The sequence below is a fragment of the Aulonocara sp. 'chitande type north' Nkhata Bay genome, linkage group LG15, assembly GCF_057382095.1.
Source record: "Aulonocara sp. 'chitande type north' Nkhata Bay isolate Kocher_YH1m ecotype deep benthic linkage group LG15, A_spYH_male_GT1.1, whole genome shotgun sequence".
In the NCBI taxonomy this organism is placed as follows: Eukaryota; Metazoa; Chordata; class Actinopteri; order Cichliformes; family Cichlidae; genus Aulonocara; species Aulonocara sp. 'chitande type north' Nkhata Bay.
This window is the reverse complement of record NC_141358.1, coordinates 15759449-15771978: the sequence shown is the minus strand read 5'-3', so window position 1 is coordinate 15771978 and position 12530 is coordinate 15759449. Positions and strand designations below refer to the sequence as shown.

At 42.7% G+C, this 12530-nt stretch overlaps 1 protein-coding gene across 1 annotated transcript in view; it reads left to right on the top strand.

The window, feature by feature from the left end:
* fut8b (fucosyltransferase 8b (alpha (1,6) fucosyltransferase)) overlaps window positions 1–12530 on the top strand; it is a 91255-nt gene that overhangs the window by 37487 nt on the left and 41238 nt on the right. Inside the window, exon 2 of the mRNA XM_086264585.1 lies at window positions 9536–10134. Coding sequence (XP_086120711.1) covers window positions 9932–10134 — 203 coding nt within the window. The 5' untranslated portion in view covers window positions 9536–9931. The remainder of the gene's footprint in view (window positions 1–9535; window positions 10135–12530) is intronic.

Genomic DNA, 12530 nt, shown 5'->3' with positions numbered 1-12530 from the left:
TCTCTCAGACATATTCACAAATGCAATGCTGCAAAGCCAGTTCATCACCCTCACTGAAATGTTGAATTTACAATCATGTCCTTGACCACGTCTGGACCCCGAGATCCACCTTCAGTCGTCAGGAGACAGATTGGGTTGGCAGGCAGAGCACCCGCCCAGTTTCATTTGGGCATAAAACGTCATAAAACACAGGACTGATTGGTGGATTTTTACGGCTAATCATATGTCCCTGTGTCCCAATTAAAAGCCTGTTTGTATAAACCTCTGGCATAAACAAGCCTTAGCCCACCCACACCCCATGAGGGCATGGGGTGTGGGTGTTTGAGAAGTCATGTTTGTGGGTACCTATCTTTTGTCACTATGTGAGCACCTGTGCATGTGTGAATGCGTGTGCTCGTGTATCCTGCTGTCAGCGAATTCTCCATAGAGATAACCTTGAAGGAGAGGCTGTGTGCTGAGCTCTGATACTGAATGCCAAGCTGCAGTGGGCTCAGTGGTTGTGTGGCTAGAACTTCTCTGAGACATTTAGCCACTTCTCTGAGATTTAATCCCAAACTTGCAATGAAGTGGGCTGCCAGAAGTGGTCTTGCTGCCTCCAAGTTATCATCAAAGCCCCTTTCAGACATATGCTGTGTTCCATGTTGGTTTTGTGTCATATAGTGTTTATATCTAAAGGATATATGGTTTGGTTTGGTTTGTAAAAACCTGTTTTAAACCCGTGGACTTAGTAGTTTAGACTTGGAGTCAACTGCCTGAATAAGCACCCTGGACCTAATATCCCATACAAATTTGCAAATTACTGTCAATGTGGCTCAAGTGTGAATGTATGCAGTCACATTTACAACACTCTCAAGAATTGGGCTCTTTCCAGTAACCTGGAAATGTAAAAAAACTAGAATGTTTTTACGCATACGCATCAACCATTAGGGTTTCCATTCTATGCTATTAGCATGCTGTAACTGTAATGAATGAGTTTAACGGTGAGGTGGTGTTTTTTGGATGCTGGCAGTGGGGAACTATAATCACCAACAGGTGTAGCAAGAGCTGTACTTATATATCTCAGCCACTTAGGCAATGTTTTATGGCTTCAGGTCCACCATACATTATTCCTGTGAAGACTTTATTATTTCGTCTTTGTGCTTTCAGCCTTTTTGATTAAACAAATTAAGTTGGTCTGGTTTTAGTAATGCTTGTTATTTGCTTTGTGTTCACAAAGTTTAGACCGAATCTTTGCTCCCGTGAGACCTGTTTAAGAAGATGATACACTATGCGTCACTATAAACTAAAAGTATAAAGCTCCTCAAACTAGACATTAACATATGTTCCAGCAAAAATACTTGGCAACAATAAAGTAAATAATATCCACCCTGTAGCGCAGTTGCTTGCTATGCCCAGTTTGAATTTAAGCCTTGATAATCAGCATCTTGGCCAGCAAAATAACAAACTGGAGAGTGGTAAATGGCAGAAGACAATTTTTTATTTTCTTTTTTTCACCCAGATTTTGTATGGAGTCATTGTATTTGGTGACCCTTGGTTCTATGATGTTACTGTACTGTTATCTCTAAGACATCAGAGATCATAAATCAAACCTGTCATATGATAGGTGGCTGGATAGTAGATGTTATATTGTATTATAAAATTTTATAAAACTAAAATATTAAATTATATGAAATACTTCTTGTTCAGATATTTCAGTATATCTTGATAATCTCCCAAGCACACTTACCAGCTGCTTTATTCAGTCCACCTTGGTGATACTGGGTTGGATCCCCCTATTTGCCTTCAGAACTGCATTAATTCTTCATGGCACAGATTCAACAAGCTGTTGGAAACATTCCTCAGAGATTTTGATACATATTCCCGTGATAGCATCACATAGTTGCCTTAGATTTGTTGGCTTCATATCCATGATACAAATCATCTGTCCCACCACATACCTAAAGTGCACGTTTGCACGGAGATCTGGTGACTGTGGATGCCATTTGAGTACAGGGAACACACTGTCATGTTCAGGAAACCACTTTTAGATGATCCGAGCTTTGTGACATGGTGTGCCGTCTTGCTTAAAGCAGTCATCGCAAGATGGGTACACTGTGGTCATAAGGGGATAGGCATTGTCAACAACAATATTCAGATAGGCTGCGGTGTGTAAACAATGCTCAGTTGGTACCAGAGGGTCCAAAGTGTGCCAAGGACACCAATACACCATCACCTGAACTGTTGATACAAGGCAGACGGGGCAATGTTTTCATGTTTTTACACCAATTTTTGGCCTGAACTTCACAGTAGATATCAAGATTTATCAGACCGCACAATGTTTTTTGGGTTTTTTTGTTTTTGCAATTTTCTGTTGTTAGGGGACCCGTCAGTTTCCAATTCTTAACTGAAAGGAGTACCACACTGGGTGGTGTGGTCTTCTGCTGTTGGAGCCCATCTGTTTCGGGGTTCAAATTCAGAAATGATCTTCTCCACACCATTGTTGTAATAAGTGGTGCAGCAAGAGCCGCACTTGTATATCTCATCCATTACGGCTTTACTTGCGCAATGTTTTATGACTTCAGGTCCACCATAGATTATTCCTGCGAAGACTTTATTTTGTCGTTGTGCTTTTAGCTTTTTGTTGTAATAAGTGGCTGTATGAGTTACTGTCACCTTCCTATCAATTAGAAAAATCGTGGCCATTTCCTGACTACTGACATCATCCAGAGAACTGCCGCTCATTGGATATCATGTCGTTTTCTAACCATTTTCTATTTCTATAGAGCAAAAAAATGTTTTGAAATACTCAGACCACCTGTCTGCCACGCTGAAAATCATATAAATCACCTTTCTTCCCATTCCAATACTTTGTTTGAACTTAAGCAGGTTTTCTTGACCAGATCTACGTGCATAAATGCATTGGTTTGCTGCCAGCACCCCCCCCCCCCCTTTTTTTTTCTTTTTCTTTTTTAAAGCTACCGTGTTTCCTGCATGCAACTGCAGAAATTAAACTCTGTGTTGAAATGATCTCAGTGTATAATGCATTAGCTATGGGCTTTTCATGTATATAAAATGCATTACATTCATTTGCACATCATGCCCTTTCATCTTGCCAGTTCACCATCTAGCCGTTATTCTCCTCTTTCCCCACGCCAAGCTTTCACCCTGCCTTTTAGCTTAAGTTAATGGACTCCTGCACATTCTGCTTAGAAATGTTGTAAAGTAAACAGCAGCTCATGAAATATTCACCGCTCTCCTCTGTGTGGAGGTGTGTGTCTGCGTGTGCAGTCGGCTGTACTAAGCCGTGCGACTCCCACACACCCACTCAGAGTCACACGCATGCATATGAAACACAAGGGGCACCCCAAAAAGCTAAGGGTGTCTCCGTATCCTGGCTCTGAGCCAGCAGAGAAACGAGTGGGAGCACTATGGCGTTGAATGACTCATACATTTGCTGATATTCATACTGGCGGGGGGAAAAAAAGTCACACTCAAAATTCAATCTCAATATTTAGTTGCAAATGGCTGAAAACAGGAGGACAAACATTTCAGGTTAGGATACTCTATCCAGTCGTTAAGTGATCACGTGACGAATCCTACTTCTGGGCCTAAAGTAGTCTGCATTTAATATGGCTTTTGTGTTGTTAACATGTTTAATGTTTTTCTTCTATTTAATCTCAAAAAGCTCCTAAAACAGTCAGTGATCACTGTTGACCTCCCTCGGCTTTTATTACCGCTAATCATTTATTTAAGCTCAGTTTTTAAAACCTTAGGATGTAACTACAGCCCAGCCCATGCAGCAGTATATAAATGACTAACCTCGTATTGTGGATGGATTATCTCAGTTGTTCTCCTGGCTGAAGTTTGGTCCTTTTACAGCATCCTGCCATGCGATTACATTTGTTCCTGACCACCAAGAACACTCACGTTAACTTTTATCGAGTGGAAAAAATGTTAGCTTGTTTATATTATGCTAACATAGCTGTGTCGCTAGCGGTCACGTAGCACATCATTATATACCAGCTAGCCCAACTTCAGTAACCCTACAAACGTCACTGCTGTTTAGTTTTCTGTCTTCATTTATGCTGGAAGTGATAACAGAGCTGTACCTTTTAATTTGTTTCCAAAACCCCACAGTCAGGACACGCTATATTGTATTTAGATAGAAGCTAGCGAGCTAACTCCCTGCTAACTTCTAACTCCGTTAAATGTCATAAATTCCGTTTTCATGGATGCCTGGATGTTAAACTCAATTGTTACACCTGGTAGAGCAGAACGCTGATCATTTTATTAAAGATGAAAGACTTTAGACAGTTTTTCAACTCTCAGTAATGCCATAGTGATCGTTTGATATATGGACCTGCAGCGGAGTTTAGGCCCAGACGCGGCTAGTGACGTCAGACTTAACAACTGGATTGTATGTTATTCATAATCCTGAACCATGCTATTTCAACTGTTGCTGTTTCATTTTGGATCCTTTTTTAAGTAGGAAGGCACCAGTTTTTAAAATTCTGGCCCGATAATGTTTTTTAAATAACAGTTTGGCTGGTAGTTAGAGTTCCTTTTAAATAAGTTTGCATGTTGAATGGAATGGTGGGTGAAGCTCTTGTTACTCCAAGGGTTTTATCTCCCACTTTGAGAATGAAGAACAAGGGACACAGTCTGTTCTAATGACAGAGCAGGGTTGTGAGCACACTGAATAATTCCTGGATAAGCACCAGCCAAAGATAAATGTCATTGTTTGGCACTGTGATATTAGCAGACATTAATGGTAGTCTGATAAATACCATTCCCTGATTCTTTTACTCATTTTACATTTGATGTATTTATACAATACTTAAAATGTGTCAACCCTACGACTCCACTACATATATCGTCCTTCCCATGTAAACAGGAAGCCTAAGGAATCAAAGGTCGCTGGACTACACCTCAACACCAGCTGACAAAATAATCAGAAAGGCTGCTCTACAGCGTTTGGAAGGAAACCATAAGAAACCAGTGCAGCTTTGTGCTTTTCTTTATTTATTTTTTAAAAGGCTGCTTCTCCAACAACAGCTTGTTCACTTGCTGGAGGATAAATAATGGTTAAAAATTGACGCCAGTGCTGCTACATCTGTGCCGTCCAAACACCAGCAAGAATGCCCCCTGCTTTGTGCTCGTAAGCTGATATGGAGAATCGCGTGTCTCCAACCGGCGATATGCTGGGATGGAAAATTCACAGTTCTGTTGAATACGTTGACAGTATCAGCAGAAAATACATCTTCTTTTCAATCATAGGTCACATTTAGATTCATCTGTCAAAGAGATATTTCTGCATCAGAGCTATGAATGTGTAAATGGCTTTTCCACTTTCATTTTTTTCCCCCCATCGGCATTCTTTCACTGCTGCTCTGCATTTGTTCCTTATCCTCTTCTACCTGTCTGTTTTCTAGACACATGCATCATATCTCCCTGCCACCGCGCTATAAACCACGGCACAAACACAATCTGCTATATGTCCTCCTCAGGGTTGCCCTAGCAACACACACCAATGCATCTCCTCCGCCAACAAAACGATAAGTTACTATCTATAGCCGTATAGGTGACTCTCTTAGAGTTGTCCTCGAAGTAGAGTGGTTGTGTTGGCGTAATAGAAGCCGTCCTTAGCAGAGCCGCATGCATAATTCAGTAGTGGACCTCATCCCGGCGCTTATTGTCTGGAGACCGGAGGCCGTTGATAAGAGATAACCTCTGCTGCAGCCTTAGTCACTCGGAAGAATCACCAGCAGGAGTGAAAACGGGTCAACTCTGCTGACCCCTCGGGCTTCTTTATGTTGCCACAGCACAGTGACATTTTGTGACAGGTCTGACAGTCCACCCTGCAGTGCCACATGTACCACACCAGCCTTGACCGTGAAGGGCATAGTGAGAGAATGATGAAGTTTGAAACCCAAGGTCACAAGGAAGATTTGGAGCGTGTAGGTGGCGCAGACCAAGGTTCTGTTTATGAGCAGCACTTATTCCTTCCACTCATAAAATTGTAGGACTTCACATTCAGGCCGAAGCAGTCACGTATTTCATTTTGTCTGTAGTTGCTAAAACCTGACAACTCGGGGGGGGGGGGGGTTCTACTGTACTTGGTGGGATAAGGAGGAGGGGTTTGGGGGAAGGAAGCGGAACAAAGAAGAGGCACGAAATGGCCAACTTCTCTAAAATCTCATTGTCAGCATGTCTGTCAACCAGTCCAGCTTAAAAATGATTGTGCCACAGTGGGGAACTTTCATTTATTTAACTGACTATTATAATTTCCATTATTTATGTACCCCCCATTTGACTCAAGGGCAGATGTGAGAGGTTTGCAAAAATGCAAAAATCTTCAGTGCTTGGCTCGAATCAGCTATATTTCTAGTAACATATTTCACTGACAGATCTTCATCAGTGGAATAAATTATATCAAAAGTATCATAGTAGAAAACATTTTCTCTTTAATCAGGCCACATTCTGCATATTGAATAGATGTCTCCTCATTCATTTAATTAGAAGAGTCATTGTATGTGATTCTCTTTTCCTTTGACATTTCATCACAGCCAAGGCTAAGCTGTAAGGCACAATGAAAAGGATTTGTTAAACCTTCCTCATTCATTTTATGGAGACATTGACAGGATTTGATAATTGTCATAATGTGCAGTTAGTAAAGATGGATTTAATATAAGGAGATAGAATTAACCAATAATCCTTTAGGTTTTCAACCTCTTAATGAGTATTTCTATTTTATGTTGTTTGTTTTGTTTTTTTGGTTTAACTGCAAGTGGTTGATCCAAGGTTGTGTTATTTAACATCTAGACACCTTGTGTTCTCAGTGACATGGCTGATTTTTCTCACTTTCAGCATTTAGAGAGCTTAATAACCTCATTGACATACTGAGATCTAGCCCATAAGTGAATGGATATTAGCTCACGAAAAAGTGGAGCTCACACTGAGGTGGGTTGCAAAGCAGCTTGCAGATATGGAGTGAGAGACAAGCTGTTAAATCATGCAGCATATCTGAGATTGCCAAGAAGAATAAATGAGCCATGGGCTGATCTGCCAGTAAAGTGGCTGAGCTTGACTTTGTGGCTTTCCATTACTAACTTTAGTCATTAGTGCAGAAGATTATTGTGCTTGGTTTTCATATATGATATACCGTGTACACTACACGGCCGTGCAGTAGACTGGTGACCCATCAAAGGTGCTCCTTGTCTGTCATCCTATGAGAGAACAAGGACAAGATTCCCTATTTGATCCCAAGAGGAGACAGAAATCCCTTTTGGAGCTGCATCAAGAAAGGCATCCAGTGTGGAAATCCACCAAATCATGTGACAACCCCCTTCTGAATAAGGGGGCAGCCGAAAGTAGCTTAAAGTGATAAAGAGGACTTGCACAGCATAACGTTTTCAGACTTAGTTTGTCTAGTACGAGTGACGATTTAGGGATAGGTCTGTTCCCCATAATTCAACGCGGTATTCTCTTCATTTGCCAGTCCCTGCTGATGAATAACCTTTTCTGTGAAGTCTCCACTTTATATCACACTTTCTCTGTCAAATATTTTTGATGCCTGGCTCAAGCCAGTACTGGTGACCTCTCAGACTTCAGAGGGCTTCATCCAGAGCCACAGAATAGCTTATACAGCTGTTTTTTGAAGTGCTGTTAGTGATTGTCATGAAGATGAATTTAATCATTTTTTTTAAATTTATTGTGTGTGTATATGTGTATTTTGTCCTTTTTTAGCGTTTCATTATCTTCACTGATACCAGTTCACTAGTTGGTGTCCCAGTAAGCCCATTTCCTTATGTTAATTTCCCCAAAGTTCTCTTATTATACCGGTTAAAATATTACTAGCTCAGCTTAACTCTTTTTTTTTTTTTTTTTTTTTGTATAAGTAGAACCAATAGCTAGAAATTTTATCTCAGAATTTTCTCATATCCGATTTGGCAGCAGTTGCCTGTCTCATCCGGCAGTTTCGCATTTATCAGTTTTAGTCTGCTGCACACGAACCTCATTATATTCCCTCAAACACAGTGACAAGGGTTTATGCAGCCTGGCTTTTAGTAAAGTCCCAGTCGTGCATTAGCTGGTGGAGTGCTATCCTCTCGCACCTCTTATTTTCCATAATAAAACACAGCTCCGCAAATCTGTGTGCCGCATGCATAAAGGAGAGCCACCCTTGTGTCAGCCCAGGTTAGTCACAAAAGGAGCACCGGCAAAGAAGGAATGTCTGCTCAGATTTTAATAATCCCACATCATTTGGTGAGGAATGAAGATGAATTGTTTGCAGCTCGTTGTTTCAGAGATCTCAGCTGTTGCATTCTGGGCAGTTTGCGCCACTGAAGCATGAACAGCTTCTATAGCACTGCAACATGGCACCATTAGTGGCCTACATATCAGCTATGCTGCTATGGCATACATGGTTAGTTACTCTTAACCTACTTCCATGCTGCCAGGCGAACTCCAGCAGGAACGTTTTCTTCTATCTTGAAAAGCTCAGAACAAGAAACACCAGAGACATCGTGACGTTGTCAATCAACCCCATCCCACCAGCTCCGCTCACATAAAGACTAAGATGCTTGGCATTACTCCAGCACACTCAGTACAGTCAGAGATGTTAGCGTACACACACATTCACTTGGATGAACTGTACACGCACGTGTATCTGCCAGTCTTCATCCCATCACAGGACTAGTCTCTGTTGCGTGGCAGGGCTTTGTTGGGGAGTTGACAGCGAAGGTTGCTTCATAAACCCGGCGCGCGTCAATCAAAATCTCCCCCGCTGCTTTGAGAATGAAGGGAAGTGATGATCCAGGGATTTTTTTTTTTTTTTTTTCTCTGCCCTATTAACTCACTGTATCACCTTGGCAGTGTTGTATTCTGTCACCAAGGCTACCAGGATGGCAGGGGGACACTTGGGAAGAAGAATGGTCAGTCTTCCGCAAAAAAATAAAAAATAATAGTCTTCCACACAAAAATAAATAGTTAAATGTCGGATTTAGTTGTGCTTTAACTAAGATCGAGGAAGAGCGTGTTTGAAGGGCGGTTGTAGGTGAATTAGTGGTTGTGTCCGGTTCGTGAAATAAAAATGTCTTCGCATAGAGGCTTCTGTGTGTCGACTTCGTGCATGTTGAGGAAGTGACTGTTGACAGACTGGAATATGTGTGCGTCCCTGTCCTGCCTCGACAGCAGTGCAGCATAGCTCAGGGATTGCACATCGCTACGTATATGCAAATTGCAGTGTCACACTGATCAATCCTGTAGGCTGCTGAGACAGGGTTATGTCAGGACTAGTCAGCAGCATCTTGGCTGTCTGTCTGCCAGTCTGTTTGTCTGACCTGTTCCACACTGTTTCTGTATTGCACTCTTCTGTTGGATGCTTTGCTCTCCGCTTCTCCTCTTCAGGAATACTTCTGCCAAGTTGACCTACTTGGCAAACTATTCAGTGGCTGTAATTTGCTTCTGTTTCCCTATTAAGCACAGAATGTATTTGCAAATCAAAACTTTGTGCAACAAGTTTAACTAAGTCCAGTGTCTTTCTTTTATTCTACAGGATGCAACTTGAATAAAACATATCCTGTGGGAGTGGAAGGACACAGAAAGGTGGTGTTGGACGACCTTGTCAACAGGGATCTGGGTGGAGGAGAGAAGATACCAATCAGGCTGTGAAAACTCAGACTTTTGAGCATATTAGCCAATCATGCTTTAGCACAGAGGAGAGGCTGGTTTATTGGCGGAGAAGCACCCACTGTATTTTTACCAAACACTCCTTGGTCATAAACAGACACATTTCCCATCTGTCATTTCCCATACCTGCCGAGATGTCAATGCCACTGTGGCATTTGTGGTGACAGAGCACAAAGTGCGTGTGCGCATCCGGCTGGGAGGCCGGCGGGTCGGTGGGTGTACAGGCACACCTAGAGGCATTTTTGGGTCGCGTTGCTGAAACATGCGGCCCTGGGCGGGTTCATGGCGTTGGATTACCCTGGTGCTTTTGGCCTGGGGAACACTCCTCTTCTACATTGGTGGTCACTTGGTGAGGGACAGCGAGCATCCGGAGCGGTCCAGCCGGGAGCTCTCCAAGATCTTGGCCAAGTTGGAGCGACTCAAGCAGCAGAACGAGGACCTGCGGCGCATGGCCGAATCGCTCAGGTAAACTGCATGTTTACTTACTCGCATGCTACAATTAACCGTTAATATTTCTTTTCAGTTTAAGTCCCTTTACTTGCACATGAGTACTGGTTGTGTCTTTCTTGATTGAATTATTATCCACCGTCTTCTTTTTCCTTTTCTGAAGATGTTCTGTAGTATCAAAGCAAAGCTAGGGTAGAGTTTGTCATTTTGATCTGTATTTGTAGGTTTTTTTTTTAAAGTTTTTATTAATATGGATCTATTCCCAGAGTTTTGTTACTACTAAATCTAGAGATCAGATGTATTGCATCTCTTGCTTTGCCTCTTACGTAAACTTTTGAGTTGATAAAAGTTCTGTTGTGCAATGCTTCCTTCCTCCTGTCCAGCAATGAGCACACAGTCTAGATTCCTGGTGGCCCAATCAGTAGTTTTCCAAATGAATGAATGTGGCAATGAAATGATTGTTTCTTAACAATTTATGGAACTTTAAGCAGCATCTGTCTAAATCGGCATCTTGCGTCTGGCTTAAAGTTAAAATGCTTGAGTTGGGTTTTATCAGCTGATCAGTTTCAAAGCTCATCACGGGTGTTGCAGATGCTGCCTGTGACAGACAGATGGATGGTCTGTCGCACACCTCAGCAGATTTTGTTGTGTCATTTTGGAAGACAATAGCACATTGTACGAGCCCATTAACCACACAGCGTCTTTCGCACATTCACTCTATGTGTAATAGAGAGACAGATGGTTCTGCTCTTATCGCCGCATGCCGCCGATGTTTCTATGCACACATAAAGTCTGCGCCTGTGCATGGGTGCCTGTGACTGCGCATGCATGTGGGCGGGAAGTGGTAGCGCGATCCAGTGTGTGCCATATTAATAGGGAACTTCAGATGTTGCCATTGCTGCTCCTCTGTGATATTCCGATTCACTTTGATGCGGGGCCCTCATCGGTGTACACAAACACACGCGTGCACATTGCTTCAGACAGCTGGTCCCTGATTAAATCCCTTGCTTTTGTAATTATTCAAAATTGGCTTTAAAACAAAGGTGGAATTCATGGCATAAAAAACAAGTGCAGCTTTCAGTCGGCCAGTGTCCAGATGGGTCCCCGGCACACTGCACGCTTGTTGCTTGTTATTGAGTTCGGTTGTTGATCTGGGACTGAGGCCTCCGCAGTTGTTTACTGGGGCACTGCTACAGGGCCTTCACAAGTCCCTCTAAGCTTCTGCTAAGTATCCAGCACAGCAAGCCAAAAGCGGGCAACGGGCTTTCTGAGGTCAAGCTTTATGAGCTATCGACAGTAACAGCGGTTGGTTTGTCTTGTTCACGTCGTTGTCTCTTTGTGCATGTGTGTGCTTGTGTGCGTCTGCGTAATAGTCAGATACAGGTCCAAGAGAGAACTCCAGCACCTCACCCCGCCGTCTCTCTCTTATCCCTATATGAGAGCTCTAATAGACGCAAAAAGGCTGTTAGTGAGCTGCCCGTCATCCCTGCCACAGCCTCTTACTTCTCTGTTCATTGCCTCCTCTTGTTCCTCGTTTCACTCCTCCTTCACCTACAACCCTCCCTCCTCGTCCTCCTTCTCCTCTGCCTCATTCTCCTACCAAACTGCTGACAGGGGTATGGCACGGAGCCAGACTCTATCCCGCAGGTTGTCACAGAATGACTGACTATGTAACAAGTCACTAGCTCACTGATCGACTAGCGGAACGCGTGCCTAACCCAATTCGCAGTTTTACACGTTCTGCAGATTTGGTCCGAGAACATGAATCTCTGAATCTTGTACAAGAACCTGAGCCAATCCTTTTAAAGTACCTAACTATCACATTAGTGCGCTCATTTTTCACGAGTGGCCTCAAACCCATAAAACCGGCGTTATTGCACATTTTGCTGAATAGAAACCCACTGCACTGACACTGATGTATAGTTCAGAGTAGAATTTAACTCGGTTACTGTCATCGCACCGCAGCAGAACTTGATAGATGTGTTATGTATTATAAGGGCATTGTGGTGCATTAATTATATACCTGAAGGGATCTTGTTTACATTGTCTCATTCTCTTTGTAATAGAGAGTGAAGCGGCAGCAGTTTGCACGGGATATTGATTTTCTTGATCACAAATTAGGAAAGTCGCTGAGATGACAAAAAATGCTCAGTTCTACAACCTTTTCTCTGCACGCTTTTTACAAAGTTTTGCTGAACTCTTCATTTCTGAAATGGAATTGTCATATAAAATTAATCAATCAGCACTTAGGTTCAAATTAGTATCACCTGGCTGGCCTACCGATCGAGTACAGCAATTCGGTTATTCAGGCCACTCCTGTGCAATTTGAGTGACAGGCAGCGTGCCAGCCTACCAATCACCCAGTAGCATTAATGAGAGGTGAGCACGAGGTCAAGTTGCTCGGTCTGTCTGGC